This window comes from Molothrus aeneus, chromosome 2, assembly GCF_037042795.1.
Source record: "Molothrus aeneus isolate 106 chromosome 2, BPBGC_Maene_1.0, whole genome shotgun sequence".
Lineage (NCBI taxonomy): Eukaryota > Metazoa > Chordata > Aves > Passeriformes > Icteridae > Molothrus > Molothrus aeneus.
This window is the reverse complement of record NC_089647.1, coordinates 56,768,345-56,792,981: the sequence shown is the minus strand read 5'-3', so window position 1 is coordinate 56,792,981 and position 24,637 is coordinate 56,768,345. Positions and strand designations below refer to the sequence as shown.

At 38.8% G+C, this 24,637-nt stretch overlaps 1 protein-coding gene across 1 annotated transcript; it reads left to right on the top strand.

Annotated features, from left to right (window-relative positions):
* The first annotated feature begins 36 nt into the window (after nt 1–36).
* Nucleotides 37–23,349, top strand: WBP4 (WW domain binding protein 4). The gene is made up of 10 exons (XM_066545042.1): nt 37–117; nt 6,521–6,593; nt 8,086–8,148; nt 8,250–8,373; nt 9,180–9,383; nt 10,175–10,230; nt 13,018–13,084; nt 15,090–15,229; nt 16,256–16,488; nt 18,262–23,349. Coding segments are annotated over exons 1-10 (1,170 nt in total). The 5' UTR covers nt 37–115; the 3' UTR covers nt 18,470–23,349.
* Nucleotides 23,350–24,637: the final 1,288 nt, after the last annotated feature.

Below are 24,637 nucleotides of genomic sequence, written 5' to 3'. Positions count from 1 at the left end.
GGCTCCCGTCGCTGCGCTCCCTCCCTCTGCCGGCACCGCCCCATCGCAGCCCAGCGGCGCGGCGAGCGGAGGGGAGCGCACGGCAGCGGCGCGGCGAGGTGCCGGGGGAGCGGCGATGTGAGTGCCGGGGGCCAGGAGGGAGTGGGCGCAGCCCCCTGCCCTGCGAGCCGGGCTCGGGCAGGTCTGGTGGCGTGTGGTGCGGGGACCGGGCCGGAGCTCCGCAGGCCGTGGGGACCTTGGGGCCAGGGGGGCTGCGGCCGTGCCCCGGCTGTGGCCGGCGACTCCCGGCCCGCTGAGTGAGGTGTTTCACTGTCGCTCCGGTCCCTCTGTTCCCGTCCGGCCTGCCGCTCTCTTCAGTTTGTTTGTTTCTGCTGCGCTGTCTTGCTCTTATCGCCCCAGCACAGGCCGGATAGCTTCGCCTCCCGCCGGTGGGGCACTCGGCGTCCCTCAGAGCCAGGGATGGGGCACTCGGCGTCCCTCAGAGCGGGGCGGGAGGGCTGCGAGGGATGGGGCCCATGGCTCCTCGCCCTGCACCCCTTCTCTATACCCTTTCTCATCCCCGCTCTCTCTCTCCCTCCCTCTCCCCTGCACTCCCTCCCTCTCCCCTGCACTCCCTCCTGCCCCTCTCTCCGTCCCCCCTGGCCTCCCTCGTTCCCTGTCCCAGGTCCCCCCACCTGGCGGCTTCCTTTGCCGCCTTTGGTTCTGGGCGAAGCGTGAGGAAGAAAATTGTCTGTGACTTGGTTTTACCTGGGCAGCATTACCTGCTTGAAGCCTTTAATTAGGAAATTTATGTTAATACCTGACCACAGGTATTAACAGGTATTATTCTGGGGACAGGGATGTGTAAAAATCCAAGCTGCTGTCTTTTTTAGGTGACAGGGGCATATAGAAAAGTGTTTCTATCTGCTTGTTTCTGTTACTTTTCAAAATATCCTAACTTCCCTGCTGAAAAAAAAGAATCTTGATGTGATCAAAAATTTCTCTAGAGGTCTGTCAATGGGGCAGTATTTGATAGTGAGCTGTGTGAGCCTGCCTTGCAGACTGATGCTAGGTACAGCAGTGTTCTTAATTTTAGTTATTGCTAAAATTATACCTGAACAGATTCCTGACCCAATTTATGTTGCTGGTTTTTTCCTCTCTTCTAATTCTTATCACATTCTTCCTGACATAGCCCATATCCTTCTTCTGCATCTACAGCAGCAGACCTCTGCTCTCAGGAGATATCCCTGACTTCTGATATTTAACTTTTGAAAGCTGGCTCAGACAGTTCACTTTAGGTTTCCTGTATAAGGATGAAACATACACCTAAGGAGTCCAACATGCTTCTCAAGTGTCTCTTTCAGATGCAAAGTATGCTGGTTTTGAGATGACAGTTTCCATCTATTGACAGGGAGAAGTGAGACAACTCTACCTCACTATTTAGACAACTGAAGTTAGGGGAGGTGACCGAGAGAACTGCAGCTCCATACGTGCAGAAGGCTGCCTTCCCTGATATCTTTGTGCATTCTTATATGTTAAAAGCGTTTGTGGCATTGGAAGTGGTTGAGTCACCATCCCTGGAGGTAGCTAAAAGACATATAGATGTGTCACTTAGGGACATGGTTTAGTGGTGGATTTTGCAGTGCTGGGCTAAGAGTTGGACTCAATGACCTCAAAGATCTTTTCCAACCTTAATGATTCTGTAAGTTACAATTTTGAAAAGAGGTCTGGCAAAGCAAATTCATGTGAATACAGGTCAGGCTGAGCAGCCCCTGCAGACTCTGTTTTCCATTGGATCTTGTAATTTGTATGTAGTTCACAGGGGGCTAATATAATGATAAAAAGAAGCAGACATGTGGGTTGTGATTTAGAATTTACCAAGGGCTTGCAAAAATATATTTGACTTGAGGGCCAGAAGAGCAAAGCCCTTCAGAGAACTGCCATGTCTCATGTGGATGAAACTCTCATCTGGCTCTACTCTGTAGGAGCTCACATATAACCATATATTGTGTGGTCTGTTGGAAAGCCAGCAAGCTGGAGTTAGGCAGGACAGTCACACAGAGTCAGGGATAGTCTTTTCCTTACCTTATTTTTAAATGCCTTAAAACCCCCCAAAAGTTAAGGGTATTTAACTAAGAGTTTTTAGGGTACATTTAGTAAACTATGAGTGAACAGAGTTGCTGTGAATTATTGGGGAGTGTGAGTCATTGGGGGCCATGGCACTGGGACCTACTTCACAGTTCAAGAAAATGTTTTTGATCTTCTTCTCTGCCAATCTTAGTATTGCAATTTTAGATCTCACCAGTACTGGGATATTTGAATTAGAATTAGCTATTCTGGAACAGCTTCCCATGTGGAGGAGGGTCTGTTGTGAAATACATGGAATTCTTTTTTTTTCTTTTGTTTTTTTCTACTTCTTTCTGTTACAGAAGTGTTACTTTTGTTCAGAAGTATGCAGTATTTCAAATAGTGTTCAGAAATAATAACAGATTCTGTCCTTTTGACTGGCTGTTATAGAACTGCTGCAATATCTACCCTGAATTAATTTGCTTGTGTACTCAAGAACTTGAATCTTACTCACACGTGACGATGCACATAGCAGCCTTTTAGTGCTCAAACTTGCAGAAAGCTGTAAGCTGTTACATTTTTGTAAAGTGTTTGGAGGTTTTAGATACTCAAACCAAAGTCTGCTGAGCCCCATGTATTCTGTTTTTTACCCCTGAGAGCTTCTGATTTGGACAGACCACATTTTTTACCCCTGATACAAACCCCCTGCATCCCTGCCAGATTTCAAGTCAGATGTTTTAGAACAGAGCTATTCAAAGCAAATGCTTCCAGATTTTGTTTGTACAATAAAATTCTTTTTCATTGTGTTCAGAACCACCTAAACCAGTTGTTTCTCTTTCCCTCTTGATTTCAGTACACGGTAGGAACAAAATCCTCTGGCCCAATCTCCACATAAAGTTTGGCAAAGCTGTCTCAGTCCAAGATAGCTACTTTATGAGGGTCTATAAGCTTCCTTGTGTAAGGAAAGCTGTTTGCACCACCTGTTGAAACGTTACTGGTACAGTAACTTGTGAGGAGAAGCAGCCTGCAGGTTGAGAGTTCAGGGCCCTGGACTCTAATACATGAGTTACTCTGCAGGTAACTTCTGAACCTGCCCTTTTTGCATACTCCCAAACACTGCCCTGGGATGTGTAACCTGGTCGCTGCAGCATGGGCTGTGTGATTCTCCTGGCTCAAGAAATGCGTTGTGCAGAGTATAAGTACCTGAGTTTCAGTGCTTTCTCTCTGAGTTTCATCATTTTAATATCTTTTGGAATGGCAAATAACAGGCATTGTAAAAGCAGAGTTGCTACTTGTTCTTTCTTGTCTTCTTGTTAACTCTGATGTTTTAAATTAGTTTCGGAAATCTGAAAATATTTTTAACATTGATCCAGTCTGCTGTTCGCGGCCAAGAGTTTGTCATCTCATGAGTTCCAAAAACCAGGTTGATGTTCATTTCCTCCTTTTCCTTCCTTTTCCTTTAGCCCCCTAAAATGTACGTTCTTCTTCTGAGTGGTATGACTAGTAAAAGTTGAAAGGAGATCACTGTTGTTGGGGAGACAGAAATTGGTTGTGAGTTAGTATGGGATTTCCAAGTCTGGTTGGGTCTACAGCAGTTTGCCCAGAGGTTTCCCAGTACCCATCTGTATTGGTGCTGCCCTGTTCCCTGGCAGCAGGCTACCAAATCAACTTGCTCAGCCAGCTTGGGAAAGTCGGGCTCCAAAGAGAACCAGAACCCTTCTGCCAAGTTAGAGCTTCACAATAAAACTGTCACCTCTGGGTCTGTGTCACCAAGCTCCCTTTTGGGAGCCACACCTGCCAAAATGTGTGCAGTGCTAAACCTGAGCCCTGCAAACCTGGACAATGCAGATGTGATGTACTCTAGACTGTCTCCTTGTTTTACTAAAAGGAAGAAAGGGAGTTGTACTGGTGCTGGCCAGCTGGCCAACTTTCTAGTCCTTAGGAGGCTGGCCCAGCTGTAGACATGAAAACAAAATCAACCTTAACTTCTGTCAGAAGACAAGGAGTCTTAAAAGCTGTACTATTTTGACTGCAATGACTTTATAAAATAGCTGTTTGCCATTATTTGTACACAATTATTCAAGAATAAAAAACCTTTGTACTACTTTACTCTCAAGCCTGTATTTGTCAGATTGATGAAACAATCACAGACTTAAAAATTATCATGGATCTGAATTGTGACTGGAGTCCATGAAGAACTTGTAGCACCTCGATAAAGTGGGGTTTCACTTCAGTTGCTGCTCCTTTCCAAATATTCCTCTTTGGTTTGCCCTCATTGCAGCACCGCTGGAACTTTGCAAGTTCTGCTGTTGTTACAGTGGCAGGTGTTATTTGATGGACATTTCAGCTGAGCTTGCTCTTTTTTTTCCAGTGGTGTGAACTCAAGTAGAAAAATTTTAAGAGAATTATTTGGTATATAAGATTTATGCTCATAAGCCACAGAATTGAGATCATAAGTTACACAATTAATTTCATTAATCACGAAGTGCAGGATTTAAGGTTCTTAGGATAGCTGTGCACACTACCATTTACATTTATTTTATATGTAACAGTAGAGAGAGGTTTTTATGAAAACCAATAGGAGATGAAACTAAAAGACTTTTATCAAGATGTGGATTTGTACTGAAGTCACAGGTGTGCCCTCAGGTTCTCCAGAGTGATTACTCTGTGTATTGCTGCAGTGGTTTGCAACAGATGTGGTGGCCAGCAGCATTTAGGATAGAAACCGGTGTAAAAAAGAGCTGTGAAAATACAGCTTGTCAAATTCTCAGGTCTTGACTTGTGGGTACAGCTGTGCAGTCTTTATTTTAGCACTTACATTTGATTCTGTTGAAGAGCCTCCTGTCTTAGGTTAAACTTGGAAGAAGGCAGAGGTTCTTGCACATCCAAAACATGCAGTGAGGCTTTTTTTAGTTTGTGTTTTCTGTCAAAATTGGTCCATTGCTGTAGGAGGTTTAACCCTGCATTTAGCTGGAAATTTATTGTAGATGATGTCAAAGGGTTTAGAGACAATTTATAGCTCAAGCAGGAAAAGGGATCTTGAGGTATTTCTTAGCTTTGAATTTTTCCCTCCCACTCAGCTGATTTACCAGCCAGAGCATTAGATTTCTTGGGCTTTGCCCCAGTATGTTTGGGTATAAGTCTCAAAAAACCCCTTTTAATTAAATGTGTGATTAAGTAATCACACAGTTCTAAAGTACACCGTTTAGGGATGAGCGGATTCCTATTTAAATCAGGGAAAGCCCAACTGCTTCTTTCTAGATTTCCAGGATATTGCTTGAAAAGCTGTGCATTGCTAACCATGCTGTTGCTTATAGGTTGATATATTTTTGCAGAGTACATCCTTTGTACTTAGACTTACTTAGACTTTCAAATAATCATAGCCTCTTGGCAATTGCATTTTTGTGTGAAACACTGGTGGGGAAAATGTATTTTAATACCTGCTTCAGTTGTAGGAGTTGAGTTGGTCAGGTCTGTTTCTGTAATTAAAGAACTGCTCACACGTATCATAAGGATTGAGGATGCTATTGTTGTGCATGGAATAAGTTTTGGTTTTATTGAATATCAGGAAGTATTGTCCTTGAATTTTGTACAGTGGTCTTCAGACAAAAGGCCAAGATTCAAATTTTCTGATGTTATCAGTGTAATTGTGAATATTTTTTATTTTGTCCCTCATTCTTTGTCATTTTAACTTAAAAATATAGAAGTCTGTTGTTCAAATGTGTTCTGGTGAACCAAAGCATTGTGTCTGTTGCTGCAAGCCAATGAGAAATAGAATTGCTTATACATAAGTCTCATCTGGCATTAGAAAGCAGTTTTTGATGAACAAACAGCCATTGGAGGTTGTTGGTTTTTTGTTAAATACTTTGATATACTAACTTTTCAGTTCTGAAGAGTTTTCCCCAAGTTTCCTCGCTTATCTAATTACATGGGTCAGAAATTCCTACTTTTTTACACTGAAACATCCAAACAATTTACTGCTGTGTCTGTGACCCCATAGGTCAGAATCTGGTCTGGGATTCACTCCCCACAGTAGCTCAGCGTTGTCCAGAGCTGCACCTTTGTGTTGCTGAGTTCACTGTGTACAGTATCCAGCATTTTTATGAAAAACAGTGCAAGTTGCACTTTTCTGACCGTTCCATGTTTAAATGGGGTACCTAGAGCTGCTTGTTTATCTCTGGCTTGCTTTGTCTCGTATTTCTGGTTCTTACAGCACCGCCTCAGTTGTAAAAATTCTGCAGTTTTTGGAGGTCAGATGGTCAAAATCCCAATACTGAACTGTGCTTTATGAGACACAGTTGTTAATACAGCTACCCTTGGTAGACTTGGTTTAAAAAAAAAACAGCCAAACTCTTAGTATTTAATCACCCAATGAAGACTAAATTTAGTTTCTGAAGATATATATAAATATATATGAAAACCTGTGGCTTTGGTTATTGTTTCAGATTATACATCTTTTTTTTTCTTTCCCCAGGGCCGATTACTGGAAATCTCAGCCTAAAAAATTCTGCGATTACTGCAAGTGCTGGATAGCAGACAACAGACCTGTATGATGGTCTACCATACTATGTCCATTATTTGAAATGTTAGGAATTTGAATTACAGGCTTTAAACATCACTTTTTGATACTAGTCTCTTGATGCATGCAATTTGTTCTATAATAATGCCTTTGTAGTACATGTAGTGCTTAAAATATATTGCATCAGAACCAGATACCCACATACAAGATGGTGTCTGCTGCTCTCCTTGGCAGTACAGATAGGAACTAAATATCTGACCCTGCTTATTCTTAGAGTTCTGTAACTTAACATTTGGTCTGTCTTGAAACTGTCTGTGCCTGTCCTTCGCTTTCATGTGCAAGTAGAAAGCAAAACCTGGCATCTGTACTGTTTGTATGTGGTAGGCACAGTACAGCCAGTGCTCTGAGCTCTTAAAGCAGGTTTCTTTCATTTCAAACAGCCCACAGAAGCATTACTGGGTTACACATAGGTGTTTTAGACTTGCAGATGCCTTTTGCAGACTACTAGACACATTGGTGTCTTCCTTAGCAGTAGATTTTGCATTCCTGACTGGATGCCAGGGGTATTCCTAGAGCTAAGCTTCCTCTGGCTTACAGTAAGATACCTAATTAGCTCACATGAACTGCAGGTATCTTCTTGGAGTAAGTGAAGAGAAATACATGTCAAGGGAGGGATTTGAGCAATTTATAAAGTCTGTCTCTAAACGAGATGAGTCATCCTGGGATGTGCATCCTCTGCACATCAGTTTGTGCAAAGGTCAGGCTTAGACATCTAAGATCTGAACACACAAATAAGCACAGATGTTTTTATGTGAGAACCACATGAGGACTACCACTGTTGTACCTGAGCTTCTGAACTCCTTCCAGCTCCTACTGGTGTCAGTCTTTCTGGCAGCTTTTTGGCTTGCAGACTGTTCTGTTATCCTTAGTTACCCAACTCACCCACTTTGCCTTTTCCTCCTTCTCTCTCTCTTTTTCAGATTTTTGAACCTGCAGAATAGTTTAAATTCATGAGATATTTCTGAAGTGCAGCATAATGTAATTAAGGGCAGTAGCTAATACTTGGAACTCTAAATAACCCATGTGGTTTTTAAAAGTTCGCATGAGAATAGGGGCAAAAAAATTCCTGATGATAGAATCCTGAAGGACAGCATGAAGAGGGAACCCAGATTTCCTGTTATTTGTCTCTAACGTGTGTGTTGAGCAGTATTATATGAAAAAAAATGAATCTTATTCTAATACTATGAGATTACTTATAGTAATCTCATAGTATCTATGAGATTACTCATAGAATCTAATACTATGACATTTTATAATTTCTCTGTTGAATGTTTCTCAGTGTTCCTTTATTCCTATAGCCATTTTAGAGCTGTAGTGTTTGCTGTAAGTCTTCTCAGAACAGGTTACATTTAGGCTTGTTCAACTAAAATTAGTCCAACTAAATTTTAAGTAACTAAAAATAACTGTTTTAGAATTGTATAATACATATTACTTTTCTTGATTTTTTTCTTACTTTGAAGAGCATTGATTTTCATGAAAGAGGAAAGAATCATAAAGAAAATGTGGCAAAGAGAATTAGTGAGGTAACTCAAATATCTTAATTGCACAAATGCTTATTTTTGCTCTTTTTCATTATCAGATTGGTTTAATTTATTCTCTTGGGGTTTTTTTTGTTTTGTTTTAGATTAAGAAGAAAAGCTTGGAAAAGGCAAAAGAAGAAGAAAACATGTCAAAAGAATTTGCAGCAATGGAGGAGGCTGCAATGAAAGCATATCAAGAGGATATGAAAAGGCTTGGAATTAAGCCAGGTAGTTCATATAGCTGCCAGAAGATTAAAGACAGAATTGAAAGAATATTGAATAGGAAAGTTTTGTGTTAAATTAGGCTTAGGAGTGAGAGAGAAGGCCTCCAGGACTGTTGCTCATTTTAAAAAAATGGGGTCTGCAAATTGCCAGCAGTAGAAGTTGCAGTACAGAGTATTTATAGCTATGGTATCCCCTGATCCATGGAACAATCAAATTTGGAGTAGAAAAAATAAACAATGTGTTAACAGAAAGTTAGACTGTAGTTGGTGCTTTGAATCAGCAGTGCAGCTTCCTTTGATTAATTTTATGTTTCACTTTTGCCAGTTGGAGGCAAAAGTTCTCATGAGTAGGAGAGGCTGGGTTCCCACTGGTGTGAAACAGTGGAGATGAGAATCTCCTAATCAGCTTGCAGCTCAACAAGTACCTTTGTTCTGGACATTGACGACATATTATCCTTTAAAAACAAATTTGTAGTTTCAGGCCCATATAGCAGCTGTCTTTTTAATAACTCTTTTATTTTCTCTTTTGTTGTTCAATTAGAGCTCATTGGTCCTTATGATTTTTCTCTTTCTAATTCATCATTTTAAATTTGGACATTGTTCTGATGCTATAGTAGTGGTAAAAGGCATGATTCTTTTAATACAGTCTTTTAAGTGCACCTGCTAGGAGTGATTTTCACTCATTAATGATTTTCACTCATTAGTGAAAATACTCATAAGAACAAAGTTTCCTATTTCCTGTTGTGCAAGAGTGACTAATATTTAAGTTCAGAATAGTACTCTTTTTTCAAGGATATTTTTTTCTCCAAGATGATGTAGGTTCCAGTTCAACACAGAGTAAAACGCAGAGTAACACAGTGGAAACTAAAGCAAAGAAAGAAAAGAAAGAGAAGAAGGAAAAGAGAGAAAAGAAAAAAAAGACACCTCAGGATGCCTCAAAAATTGAAACGAAGGAGTGGGTGCAAGGATTATCTCCTGAAGGCTATACATACTACTACAACACAAAAACTGGAGGTAAAGCTACTGAGGAGCAAGTGCAGATACAATTACCAAATATAAGTGAGAAAAGACTATCTGCATTTTTTTTTTACTTCTCTGCTCTTTCAGTAGTATGCTGTTAATTAAAATGTGAACATGTAGATGGAGTTTTGGTATACAGCATTTGAGACTTGGGTATCCAGAATTTCTGACTGGTTTTACTGTTGATTAATAATGGAAGTATACAGTAATTCCAGTTTCTGGAAATGTTTAGCTTGCCAGGGGTTAAGTACACAAAGATAGCAGTGTTTTTCCTGAAGAAGCTTTGTGATCAGGGATGTGAAATAAAGTCATTGTGTCTTTCCACATTTACAGGATTTATCTAACTGACTTCTCTTGAGGAGCTTCATGTTGTGATTTACTGTAGAATATAAAAGTAACCTTCTTTTATGATTAATGAGAATATTACAAAATGTTTCTTATAAATTTAAGGATTAACATTAGTATTTACTGTAGTCTTTCATAATTTCTTTTTTTTTTTTTAACTAAAAATCCCATATCTCTGTATCAGGCATAGTAATAGAGTCTGGAGGGTTGTTAGCTCCAGTAAAGCCAGCTGTAATTATGATACTTTGGTTTATTGTTCCTACCATAGTTAGGTCAAGGATTATTCATATTCCAGCATGGTGTATATATATTTATATAATTTGTTTATATGTGTGCACTCAGCAGTGTCATATCCTTTAGATCTGTTTTTAGTAAAGATTATTAAATATAAATGAAATTGAATGATGTGAAATGGGTGAAATATGCTTTTGTTTTTTAAGAATCACAGTGGGAGAAACCAAAAGGATTCCAAGGCAACTCTCAAAACTCACAAACGGTAATCAAATTATTAATAGTTTTTTGTCCTTGTAAACACTTAAATAATCTAAGCAATTTGCAAGTTGTCTGATTGAGGAAGATTAATTTTTTGCCCTTTAAAGTTAGGAAAATATAATTTGAATATGTAAAATCTTTATGATAAACTGCAGTTTTTCTATAGAAATTCTATTTGGCTAATTTCTCTGTCAAGGGAAGAGAAGTAATTAGTGATGGTTGGGTTCCTGCAGAATATACTTATTTTATGCTTCAACCCACAAAATGGAAAGCTTTTGGGAAATTCTGAATAAATTCTGTTAAACCTTTTTTGAATGAAATGTAATTATAAAAACTAAACATTACACAGTTGGAGTAGTTAAGCTTCCTTTATCTAAGGCAACATTGAGACTGCATTGTGGTAGTTGAAAAAAAAAGAATGCCCATTTTTTTGTGTTTGTTTTATGATACAGTTACATAATAAATTGTGTTTTACTGGGGTTCATACGATCATGGAACTTATATGCAAGCAATTATTCAGCAAAATTAGTAATTTAGTACATTACTTAATTTTCCTTATTTGAGGCACAGAAAAACTTGTAGAATAGTCCAAAGGCAGCAAAAATTCTTATTATGATTAATGGGTTTTCCCATGATACTTACCACTCCAGGATTTTTATGCTGTGCAGCATTAAAAATAGGATTTTTCCAACACTCCTGTGATGTTATGTTTCCCAGTTTTCAAGATTGGTGTCATATATACACTTTAATTTGATGTCAATTTTGTTGGGTTTGCCAAAGTTGCATTTTACACTAGAGTTCAAAAGAACCTGGTGTTTTCAGAGTGCTTGATATTCTGTTGCTCTGTATCATTACATTGCGTGCTACTCTGGCTTTCTGATTCCCTTGTCCTGTAGTTCAGCACTTCAACTTTATCTTTCCAGTCAGTGCATAGCATTGCAATATGTAAAGTCAGTCTTACTGTAGCCTTCCACTGAAAGATGTGGTCCTGAAACTAATCTTGTATGGTCCTTGGTACATATTTACCCTGACAGTGACCTAGTTCAGGCAGTGAAGGCATCAGAGTTTATGTTAGTGCTTTGGAGACTTATTTCCTTGCTATCAGCATTCTGAATAATCAGAAAAAATGCCAATGTGGGCAGAGCAGATTGGGGGTGAGAAGGCACTCCCTTCTTGGCATCAATTTGAAGTTAGCTCATCCTAGCCATATCAGAAGCACACACCTTCAGCCCCCAGTATCTCTAACACCACACAGCTGTATTTCTGTATTTTGCCATTCCTCCCTCACCCTGCTCAGTGACTTCGTCCTGTCTTGAGTTATTTTCGCTATCACTAAAAACAAGCATTTGATTGCTCCCTTATTTAGTCTGAGCTAAGGATATTGGGAACATTCCAGATCTCTAGCAAGGACTAGGACTCACTGCCCAGAAATTAAAGGGCATACTTGCAGTACATTGTGCCAGGAGCCCTCCTGGCAGTACAGCAAGTTAGGTTTTGCTCAGACTTGGTAAGAGGTGGGAAGGACATGAAGGGGCATGTTGAAGGCTGCCTATAACCAGTGAGACTGACAGTGTGCTTCGCAGCATTTAGGTTACACTCAGTGTGCCTAGTGTCAGTATTGGCTGAAAACCTCCAACCAACAGGTCTACAAATGCTCTGGATTAATTAATTAAAAAAGAGATGGGTTATATGTTTTTGGCCTCTTTATCCTTAAAATAAACTTTCCTTTTGCTTCTTTTGTCAAAACCAGCGCACTGAAACTTCTGAGGGCAAAACCTTGAGAAAGCATGATTCTGAAGCATGAACTATCTGTACAATATTTTGTGTTTACAGAGTGGGGGCAAGAACTTTAGCTTCTGGCTGTATTGTGCTTTTATTAAAAAAACCCGCAAAATTTTAACGAGAGTATTAAGCAAATGTATAGGTACACAAAAACCTGTCGGTGTAGCTCTGTATACATATATGCATTTATTAATACCAAAATAATACATGGTGAAGTTTCCCAACACAGAGCTGGCAGTATTGGTACTTAAGGAGCAGGGAGGTAGTTGTGTGCATAAGAAGGGATGAAAACCGTTTTCTTAAGGAAGATGTTAGGACATGTGTAATGACTGATTATATAGCTGTAACTGATTCTGAAAAAAAAATTACATACCCACAAAGATATACCAGCAATTTCGGTCACATTTCATGTTTATTTATTAACCAGTAGGGAAAAAAAGTGCATTGTTGAAATTGATGCTTTAGTAAAGAGGTAAAATTGTTTGCATGCAAAGTTTGATTCTATAATTATTTGTTGTAATTTTCTGTTTTGGGATAAATTTTTATTTGTTTGTGTATATTTAATTTGTGATACAATTTATTGGTACTAGTTTTCTGTAGCCCTCACAAAGACCTAAGTCCAGAGAATTTTTTCAGCAGTCTCCACTAAAGAGAATGACATAAATAGGAAATTACAGCCTCAGGGGTGAATACTCTGAGAAAACCCAAACATGTAAAATAATGGCCCGTAGAAAAATTTAAACAGTATGGTAACAGTTATTATGCAGCCTCATACTAATTATCCACTGTTTGAGAAATAATTGTGTAGGTGCATTTGCAGTGTTTTAGGTTATGGAGTTCCATCTCATTGGAGTCAGAGGGAATACTTTCTAACAACATTAGGGATTCAAGCTTTAAACCAGTAAGGTGGTCACAGACAAAAAGTACTCAAGGGTTGAATAGACTCATAAATGATGCATTGGCTGATCCTGAAAACTCTTTTTCATGAGCTCCTGTATCTTTTTCCTAGGGAGCAGAGTGGGTGGAAGGTGTCACTGAAGATGGTCATACCTACTACTATAACACACAAACTGGAGGTAAGTACTTTCTTCTTAAGCACTGCGTCGGGAGAGCAGGTTTTCAGAAAAACCTCTTTTTTTGTTTTGCAAATAGCTGAATTTTTTACTAAGTTCTGTATTTTTTAAGCTGCTGTCTTAGTTGAAATAAAATAGTTGCTTAAGTCAGCACTGGCTTTCTGGCTGCATTGTCAGTGTGCATATGTTTTTGCTTCAGAGGTTTTTTTGGACTTTCAACTCGTAATTCTAAATTAGGCATTCGTCTTTACTACATATATATCGAAATTAAAATTTGGAAACTAGAAGAAGGCAGGATTTTGTGTTGATGGGCATGTGGAACTGACTAAGAATCCCCTCCAAACTTTTCCTCTTGCTGATGTAGCATTGATAAGAAAGTACAGAATCTTACCTCCTACATATTTTCCACTTTTTTCTCCCTACATGGGGAACTTTGTGGTAACTCCCTCAGAATAGCATCTGTTTTCTAAATCTATTTGAATCATTTTAAGGTCAATGATGCCTCTCTGGAGAGCAAGTGATTTTTTTGCTGGCTATGAGTTTTCCCTCTGCAGTTGGGTATGAAGTGGCATTGCTAATGGTGCCAAGAATAGGGGAAAAAAAAATCAACCAAAAAAAACCAACCAATAAAACTAATCCAAAACCTTTCAGTTTTTCATTGGGCCACTCCCCTGCCCAAAAGATTTGCAATTTGCAATTTCTTTGAAAGGGAAAGGAGATGTTGGTTATTTTTAAACATTGCCTTTCAAGTTCAGATACATTTTTGCCTATGTTTGCTGTTCTTTTAAGTACTTCATGGACATATGACACTTCTGAAGAATATTTTTCTAGTCATCACATTTTGCAGAATTTTGGCTTTTGAGATTTCAAATTGATCACTCACTTTTATATAGCTGTAAGTGTGTGTCTTGGGAGTGCTTGAAAATTACTTCTCTGTTCTGTTAACAGTAATCCCATCCTCTAACAACAAGACAAATCTTTAACTGGTATAAATACCTATAAGTGTCTCTTGTCAGTCACATAACTTAGGGGACTGATGGCTCCAGGCTTGGTGCTACCAGTCTGGGAGGCTGCACCTACTGCTCTCTTTATGTGGCACCTGGGAAAGTGGACTTGCTCAGTTACTGATGTGAAGCCAGGTGTCAGCAGTACCCTTAAGAGACTGTGCTGTTCATGCAAATCCATTCATTGCCAGTTTCTTACATCTTTATTTCTTCAAGATATATCTAGGCACCTACATGTTGTGTTGTTTGCAATTAGGAAAAAAAGTAGGTTTTTTTTACATCTGAAAGCTTATATAAAATTATAGACTGAAAGTTGGGGTACTTTTGCCATATTCTTATTAAAACCAGTCTTAAGACCACTGAGTCAACTTTTATTTGAGTATTTCTTTTCAGTGTATATACTGCAATACTACTTTTAAATTGAAAATGAGGATATATGTGTATGTGCATATCGTGTATGTACTTCCATGTCTTTTCAGATTGATGTTTGTATTTCCTTGTTTGCTTGAGAGCTCTTTTAATTAGAGACCTAACCTTACTAAGAAAAGTAGCACTAGAAAAGGGTTTAGCTGCCTGGAGACCTGAAGCTTGCAGTTACCATTCTTTACTTTATCCTGTCCTTGTAATCAATGAACAGCTCAAATCAAATAGGCACATCTACAGGGCAGTTAATTTATTTTTCTCTCCTGTGTAAGGATGAGAGGGACCACAGTCTTGTGGGTCACAGTTCACCGTGTGTGATGTTTTTTGTAAGAGCTAATTAAAACAAGTTTTATCAACAGTGAACTCAGCTGTCCTGACTGTGTCTCTGCTGGGAAGAAATGTTATCTTTCTGATTATGGTTATTAAAACAAATGTACCAAACAAAGGCAAAAGCTTTTTGCTAAATTATTTGCTGTATTTTTGCATAAGGCAGCACTGCTTCTGAAAGGTTATGTTGTCAAAGCAATAACAGATCAAAACATGAAGCATAAATAATGTGGTTGTTCAAATGTCTTGGACAGTATCCACATGGGAGAAACCAGATGGTTTTGTTTCATCTTCAAATGAGAAGGGTCAGACTGACAAGCCTGCAGAAACAGCATCTGAATCAGACTCAGAAGACAGTGAGAATGAAGAAGAGAGTTCAGAAACAAACTTCAAGGTAAGTTTTCCTCAGATTTATTTTGCATACATGAACTTATACTAGAAAATTATAACTGAATCATTTATGATTTGTGGTAGGCTGTACTTACTGAAATGAGATTGAAATGTGTGACTGAAAGTAAAATTTTGCACTTCTTAATTAAATGAATCTTTATTCAATTATTTGGCTTATTAGTGGCACTGTTCCAGAATAGAAAGCATGATCTTTTCTTCAACATACCAGAAGTACCTTGAATTCTACAAGACATGTGATGTTCTCTGAGAAAGGTCACTGTCATCTCTCTGAAATAATCCACAAAATGGTTGGATTTCAGTGTGAGGATGACTTCAACCTTTCATTGGTAAATGTGACTGCCAGTCGGCCTTCAGGGCATACTTTGGACTGAAAATGACATGGTTGTATTTTCCTTATTAAATTGAGAAAAAACATAGCACATAGTACAAAATCTGTATCAATAACATACTTAAAACATACATTTAAACTTGAGATAAAACATGTGATAATGTCTCTGGTTGAGTTAGATGGTTTCCCTGAAGCTGGTAATTCAGAACAGACACAGGCAATTTAAATACAAAATGTATTTGTAGACAAGTATTAATTGTAAAACACATACTTTTGTATCACTGTGCATCATTACAAACTGCTACCAGGTATTAGCAATAAGTGTGTGCATCTTCATGTATAGGAAGTTGTATTTGAAATTTTTCATCTTTATTTTAAGATATGCTAAGCTTTGTTTTCCAGTGAGTTTGTAAGTTTGCTAACTTCAGCCTTGGTAGATGGGATTTTCCTGCTTTAATTTCTTGTGACATTAAAGATATATTTTTCATCTATAAAACTCAAGAAGAAAAGTTTGTAAATCTACAAACTACATATTGCAATATGAATTTATTGCTTCAAGTTACTCTTGGTTGAAAAGCATGAATAATAGATAATAATAGTAGCAAATAAAAGATGTAAAATAAAGCTACATTATGTTTTTATTTAGGCTTTTTTGCTTAAGATGGGTTTTTTCCTCTTTAGAGGAAAGGAGATAATGGTGAGGAATCAGAGGAAGGGAAAAAATCTCCCAAAGCTAAAAAGTTAAGCCCTTATGGGAAATGGCGAGAAGTTAAGCCAGAAGAAACCACGGATAAAGAGGAGAGTACATCAGCTTCCCAAGAAACCTCTAGTGATGGATCGAACATGACCAACCCTTATGGAAAATGGAAAGCACTTAAAGAAGTAGGGGAAGACCAAGAAGAAGAAGAAGCAGGGTGAGTATCTTTATACCATCCTTACTTTCATAATGTTATTTGCAAGAACTGAAGCTTTTTCCTCTGAATTCTGGCAGAATTAGCACAACTGTGATTGGAAATATTGCCCAAATACAATTCTTTTCACAGTGATTATTTTAAGTAATAGTTCTCCATTGCAGACAGAGGTGGTGTTTTGGGTTTTGTGTACAAGTTCACCATGAGTACAAAGTAAATTGAAGTGATTTAAGAATCATAGTCATGCACTGTTTTTTCAGGGGCTGAGTATCAAATATTTAAATGTTGTTACTCTGAGCTTATGTTCCTTACATCATCTCCTTCAACAAACTGATTGAGCTGCCCCAGGAGTTCCTATGATCTCTCTCTCCCATGTCAGACCAATGAACTGCAGATGTTTTCATGAAGTGCATCTGATCAGAAGGGTTGTTTTGTTTGTCTGCATAATGCCTGTGGTGGATCTTTTGTTTCTTCCTTGTGAAGTATGCTCTTTTATTGTCAACTTCTTGTGGGTTCCTCAAGGAGTCTGGCAAAAATAGGTTTTGGAGAGTGAAAAGTCTTTCTCCTTATGCTTTCTCCATTCTTCAACATTATTGAGCAGGTAGACCTCCGACAGTGCTCATACTAAATTAAGCACTGATGCACGTCTTGGAGATGATAATGTTATGTAACACCTCCTGAATTGCACTAGCTAAACTGCTCCTTGACTCCTGAGCTGAAAAATTCTTTTGGGTTTTTGGAAAGCACTGTGTAGTAAAAAGTGCTTTCAGCCACTGAACCTGATAGGTCAGTCTGTACTTCAACAGACAGGCTTGAGATGATCATACGTGTCAATGAGACAAATGCAGTTGTTCATTATTTACTTTAAATTCAGTCTAGGAACAGTGTCAACCACTTCCAGAAAGTTGACACTTTTGGGATACTACAACAATCACATTTTCTTGACTTGCCATCATTCTTGTGGTTCCTATTTGGGTACTTGAACCAGATCCATGTCTTCCTCAAAGCATGGAACCCCAGACTGGGTGTAGTACACGAGCTGACATCAGGCGAACACTCAGTAGTAGCCGAAGTATTCTTGTGTGGATTGGCCAGTATCTCTGCACCAGTGTTGTACTGGTGCAATACCTGTGATTTAGGTGACCTTCTGCCAGCCCTTTGGTTCTTCTTCTTCGTCATATGTTTGTGCCACACGTTATCCTTGTGGAACACAGTGTTTTGCTGCTGACCCCTTAAAACTGAATGTACAACAAGGTCATTTTTAGTTGTTGTCTTTGATTTGTTTGGATCATTATTGGCTGTGATCCTGCCCTCTGAAGCCACCTCTCCCAGCTTAGGATTGCTGTCTGATTTGGTTGGCTGGGTCTCTCTTCTGCCGTGCAGTACCTTCAGAATGGACACTTGAGCAAACAACTCAATGGTGTTCTGGCAGTGAACCGCTGCTACTACTCACTGTCTCCCATCTTTCAATAGCCTTAAATTTACAGACATACAGCCCTGTTATCTCTTGCAGGACTGTCGGCACAATGAGTGCTTGGGCCATGCTATAAGTTCTGTACAGAATGAGGTATTCGTTTGTTACTTTTTATGGCAGCCCACGCAGAAGAAACAAAGAACATGGGTGTTTTTTCTTGATGCCTGTCGTGTTGATAACTACAAGACTGCATCTAGCTCAAAGCTGTTTTGTCAAATAAAAATAGCTGTTGCTGACTGCAGTACACCATGTTGCTTTCTGCATGTAGATTAACCCTTTTACATTTTCCTTTCTTCTCCCAGTGAAAAAGTGGACCTGGAGCTTCCAAGTACAGAGAGTGACAATGTAGCACCCCCAGTGCTAGAGGATCCAGAAGAGGAAACAGTCATATTTAAAGAGAAGACAGTCACCTCCCTTGGAGACCTGACAGAAGGGGTGCCCATGTTTAAGAAGAGGAAATTTGAAAATGGAAAATCTAGAAACTTAAGACAAAGACTAAGTGATCAGTAATACTTAACAAATCATTTTAGATTCTGTTTAAGCTAGAGTGAATCAAAAGTATAATATTTTCAACAGGCTTTTATAAAGAAAGTTGGATAGAAGTTAAGGATTTATAGGTAATAAAACATATGTGAGTTTAATATTTTTTTATTTTATTTTGATGTGATTGGTTTTGGAATGGAAGTTTGTGTGAAATTACTTATGCAATATTGTAAATACATGTATTCTTTATTGTAACCATGCCATCCAAGTTCTATTTGCTCTGTGTATGCCGTTTTAAATACATTTCATAAGGGTTTTTTACTCCTTTTCTAAGTATGTGAGAATGCAGTAATCCTTAATCTGACAAAAATGAAGCAGACCTTTTATTTTCATAGAGGAACTGGATCAACAGAATATACTAGAGAGTAAAATCATCCCCCAAGATTGTTTATGTGGCGTAGTTTCTCCACTAACAAGTAAAATATTGTGCTTACTAACCTTTGTCTGATTGCTTGCAAAAGAGTGGGTGGTGAGACTGCCAGCATTTCAAACTGATCATTTAGAAGCTGTTTTTAGAAGAGTTAGTCACATCAGTGCCACCCATTCCAAATGATGTTCTGAAAAATTATTTGTGTGTGTGCATGGTAAATGTATTAAACCTCTGCAGAAGATTTAACTCTGATCAATCCTAACTTGTAGTCACGGCACCAGAGCCACCCCTGTTGGAGTAGACATTTCTGTGATATCTTCCCGTCTCCTGCTTTGTTGTCTACTTGAATTTTTCCTTCCTTTTACTTACCAAGTTTTCTTTTTTAGTCTTGCTTTCTTATTGTCTATTTCCTAGCAAAAAACCACTTGCCTGATATTTTAATGAAAAAATACTTTAGAGACTTGGCCCTGCTACGGCAAACAGGACCATTTTTGAGGTGGTTGTGTTTTTTCTGTTGGTAAGAAGTGTGTGTTTTATGGTTGCAGTGTTTGGTAAGCTGAGAGGGCCTAAGTGTGTTGAAGCTTCATCATTCTCGTTACCATAGGGGAGGAACCCAAAAGATCAGCAGAGCTGATGGCTGTAGAATCCAAGATGACTTGGACATTTTCTTAAGGATTGTCCCACTTGGTGGGATTGGTCTGCATTTAGCATCACCCGGATTCATTGTCTGTGTCAGAATATAGCTGCACTCATTGCTTCTCTAGCCATCAAACAGTGAACCAGAAAGGTCCAAATAATGAATCTGTTAAAAACTGTCTCTAATCTTAAAGCTCACTGTGTTTTGTTCAGGAGAGTCTCAGTCAAAAAAAAAAAAAAAAGGAATGCAGCTAAGGCAGTTGTCAGACTTCAGGAACATAGAGTTGGTAACTGCTGAGCTTGAATTTCTTTGAGAAAACAACTATTAATCTGTTGGATCAATTGAGAAAGGAGTGAAGGATAGGGAATCTGGTTTATTCTGTATTACAGTGGAAATTGAAGTTCTTTTTTCTATTCTTAGAAGAGAATTAATTATTATATTTAGTCCCATGTGTTTTCTTGGCTTCCTCAGGGTTGGTGTATTTTGGCTGATGTTTGTTCTGATAAATTTGAAAGTTTACTGTAATATCTGTCCCTGGATTATTATTTAGAGATGCAGGACACATGCAGGATGCTTCAAATTCTGAGATGCAGGAATGTATGACATGTACTCCCAGAAGAGGGTTTCTTAATCAGATTTTTTAGGGTTTGTTCTTACTTGTGCATTACTCTGGGAGCCTGCTCTAACTTGAAGTTTTCTTGTGTTTGTGGCCAGTTCACTCTTCCAATTTACACAAGTCCTGCTAAGTAGCTTTCCTTCATCTTGAATCCACCACATCTTCTCTCTTTGAAATCATAAACAGCATCCCTGTGTGACAGGATCTTCAGTGTCCCACCAGTGCTTCTCTTCACCCATTCCAGCCTGTGTCTGCCTGGACACTAGATGGACTAGTGGATTTTGACTAGATGGATTTCCCTGGGCTAGTTCACCTTGATAAAGGCCATGCATGATATCACCAGTACTTCTTAGCATATTGGAAGTAACTCTTGATACTTCCTTAAACCTCATTTGCTTTTCACATGACCTCACACACTGTCTACCATGGGCACCCTTACCAGTGACTTACCACTATTCTTTCTCCTCCTTTGCTTTTGCCAGCTGTTGAGTTACCAGCTGGTCATGCTTTCCTTTCAAGCACAATTCTTTATTTTCTTAGACATTTTTTTGTACTGCTGCACTCATCCTCCTTCTGTTACTCCAAGCCCAAAGTATATGCATTTCATTATGATTTCTGAAAAGTTGTTTTTGTTTATTAGTACAGTTTTATCGAATACTATAGAATTTTCTTGTAGGTTCCACTTTTAATGTCCTCTGAGGAGGATAGCTTTCCTCTTTTAGTGAGGTTCCCCAAATATTAGCATCTTTCCTTTAAAATGCTTTGGTCACAGGCAGCAGCGATTTAAGATACCTGTAACTAAATCTCTTGAGCAGATGTTTAAAGACATCCACAAATGAGTGCTCAAAACTTGTTTCCTTGTGGAGCTGCTGTTAGTTGTAATATGAGCAAAGGTCTTTGTATTGTATTAAGTAGACAAACCAGAACATTAGGAAAAAAGATTAAAAGTTTTCTTTGCTTACTTCTAGTAGAGTTAGTTTAAATACCATACATGTGGTTTTAGCTGATGTGACTTTTAAAGCCTGCATTTCACAAAGAAATACAGCACTTTGCTCTCCACTACCTCTCAAAGTCAGAGACCAGTTAATTCTTTGTTCTTAAGTGTAAGTTATAAAAAGGGCCAGTTGAGTTTTGATATATCCTAAACCATTGTTTAATTTTGCACCATGCTGTCATTCAATTTCCTTACTGTGTATCTAAACCAAATATTTTCTGCTCTACACAAAAATATTGTCTTGTGTGAGATTTAAGGCAGACATTGCTTTTCCAGGACATCTGTTTTGCACAGATTTCCCTCCCTTCTGTCCTAGCTCCCTGCAAACTTCTGCTTTTGGAATTTGCTATAGGAGCCCTCTAGGTATTGCCACTGTTACACTCCTCATCTGCTAACCCTTCTTTGGGCTGTGCTGGCTTTTGACAAAGGAACGTTCCTTTTACTGTTTCAGCCAAGAGTTTTCTTTTCTGGCTGATCTATTTTCTATCAGACAGTGTTTTTATCTGCTTGCCTGTTTTTATTGCCAGCTCTTTGACTACACCATTGGTTTTATATGATGTCATAAGCATTATGAGCAATATGAGGAGAGCCAGAGAGCAAGGGGCAATTGTTGCAATTTCTGATGATGATGATGATTTCTTCTGTGTGGTTTTGAGCCAGTCAATTCACTGCTCTGTATTTTTCTTTCCTTGCCTCATGTTTTCATCCACCTTCTCTGCTTAAAAAGGCAGCTTCACAGCATAAGACTTGTGTGTGTTTTTACAGCAGGGCCTGCCTGAAGTTGGGGATGCTTTTAGAAAGAAATATATTGCATATACAGAAAAAAGAAAAATTGTTTTGTTGAGCATTTGCTATGCCAGGAGCTGTGCAGAGACTGCTCAATTTTACCCATGTTATAGAATAATCCTTGTTCATATTTAGGCTAAAATGCATTTTAATCCTTCACCTGGGGATTTGTAGATTGAAATCCACACTTTCCTAATAGGAAAGTAACCCTCATAGATAAAATTTGACCTTTATAGATAAAATTTGTGCCTGCAGCATCCTCCAGTTCCAATATTCAGTTTTAGAAGTGGGAGGGCTGGGGAGATCATGACATGGATCTGAGTTAAATTCACTAACTTGTGCATGTGTAAGTATTTCCCCTTTTTCTTCCCTGAAAGAAATTTTATTTCAGTGCAAATTTTGGCATCTCAGAAAGGGAGTAAAAAACAATTTCATGCTGCTTGGTTTCTTTGATTTGTTTTTTGAGTTGTGTCTCTGCTTTTTTAGTACTTTCCTTATTATTGCTGTCTTCCTTGAATTGTCTTCCTCCAGTATTCCCAGATATGCAAATCTCTATCACCGCTGTGCCGTGTTTCTGTTGTCCTCCTTCACTTCTCCCCTGCTCTGCTGAGATTTCCAGAAAGCTTCATGTTCTCCTGTAGCCACCGTGTGTCCAGGTCCCGGCTCCCAGGAGCAACTCTGCTGCCTGTTTGCACTGTGCCCTGAAGAGCCCTGTCTGCTTTCCAGCACCACACAAGCTGTTTCAAGACTTTACATGTGCTCTTTTGATTTCCTTGATAATTCCTTTTCCCATGACAGATTCCATTCCTTGCACAGGGTTTGCAGCCCTTAGATCCTTTTGCTTGTTGGTACAAAAGCTGTCTTTGTACCTCCTTCTATCAGCTGTGGCAACCCTTGGGTTCTGTTTTGTCAGCCAGACCTCTTCAGTCTCTCTTCTATCTACCTCTTAATTACTCCTACCTTCTACCTGCTAAATTATTTAACTTAGAATTTGTGTTAACTATTTATGTGATTATCAGGTTTAGCTTTGTGAAATGTTTCAAGATAGAACTTGAATTAAAGTTTCCGTACAAAGCAAAAAGTGTTGCACATTACGATCTCACAAAAGGCTAAATTTGCCCAAGAGGATTTCCAGAGAGCCAGATTTCAGAGATTCCTGGAGAATTTGGGGAGTTCCCAGGATTCAAAAGCAGATTTGATTTTACCTGTAAAACCATAAATAGCCTGTTAAAAACCAGCAGACAGTGTTTTACAGACCATGGACTGGAGACAGTGGATTTTAATGGCTTGCTTGGGGTGATTGAAAAGTGTTTGTTTTAGTTTATAAGTAAGTCTGCAAAGTTAAACAGCTGGTTTCTCTTCTCAGTTGCAATTACAAAATATTGCAAGCTCTTGAAGTGGAATTTATATGAAAATACTGAATAAAGCTTTCATTTGAACAATCTGTGTTTGTACCATCGTGTATCTGTTCAGGGAGTTTAGGGCAACCTGGGAGATTTAGGGGTGCAGATTCTGTTCCAAATGGAGTCTGGGGTAAATATAAACTAAAATAGGTCTGTAAATATGGAAATGCTTCTTAAAAATAATATTTTATTATTACTACTTTTATTATTAATATTTTTATTTTATTTTGTGGCCACCAACAGAATATCTGAGTCCCTTCCTGTAGCACCTTAAGCAGTAACTGGAAGTTGGTTTATTCTGTCCATTGATTATGAGTAACAAAAACCTCGGGTTTAAATTTTTTATTTAAAAGTTTTTAACTAGGTTCAGGTTAAGATTTGTTACAGTTACTGTTAGTAACATTCAAAATAAAGCTGAATATATGAGCTTTTTGATTATAACCGACTGTGATTCAGTATTTCATATATTTGCTGGCCTTAGGAACAATGATCAGTGCTCTGAGAGTCAGATACACACTCGATGACTCACTGAAAGCAATTGAAGCAAGGTACCCAGGCTGCCCTCCTTTAGCAGAAGGGGAACATCCATCTCTGCACTGCCATGGAAGGGCTGCTGCTTCCAGGCACACACAGCTTTTGTCTGGCTTCCCTGCTGGCTGTGTGAGACCTCAGCAGAGAAATGAAAGGGGTCCAGGAACTATAATTCCTATCAATCAGCAGGAGCTGCAGAGTGGTGAAGCTGGTGCCTAGCACGAGCTGTGATGTGACAGCCGTGGGGAAGCCAGGCAGAGTGTGGTAGTTTGTGTTTGCTGTAACACTATTTGACAAGGAAGAGTGCAGGAGAAGGCTGTTTTGAGCAGAGGAACGTTCTCTTGCTCTGTTGTGCTGCTTGTTTCTTCCCAAGAAACTGTTTTCCCTTTTCTTCCCCATGCTTTCTTTGTTAGTGTAATTTTCCCTGCTACTGTTTTTGCTGCTGAAAGTCCTGACTGCTTGTAGGAACCAAAAAGCTCAAGCTGAAATATTCCATCCTGAAAACATCTCAGAAATAGCAGTGTTATGCTGCACACCCTTTCCTTAAGGACAAGTGCCAGGCCATGGTCAAACACAATCTCTCAGCTCTCAGCTCTTACATCCCAGAGAAAGGCTGTGGTGGAAGAGCTCAGAATAAAATATGGCTTCAAGTATTTTTTAAGTTTGGAGAAAACAAGTTCAAATAATGTGTTCTCAATGAGGAGAAGAAAATATATCTGGTTTTAGTAAAGCAGAGCATTGCAGGCAGTGGTCTCGAGTAGAAGTGTTTCCACTCTATCCCAGCTGTCATAGCTGTAT

What these genes read in the sequence shown, in the direction of transcription:
- WBP4 (XM_066545042.1), top strand. An exon ending in TGGCAAAGAGAATTAGTGAG is followed by an intron (nt 8,149 to 8,249) that starts GTAACTCAAATA and finishes GTTTTGTTTTAG; the next exon opens with ATTAAGAAGAAAAGCTTGGA. An exon ending in ACTCTCAAAACTCACAAACG is followed by an intron (nt 10,231 to 13,017) that starts GTAATCAAATTA and finishes TCTTTTTCCTAG; the next exon opens with GGAGCAGAGTGGGTGGAAGG.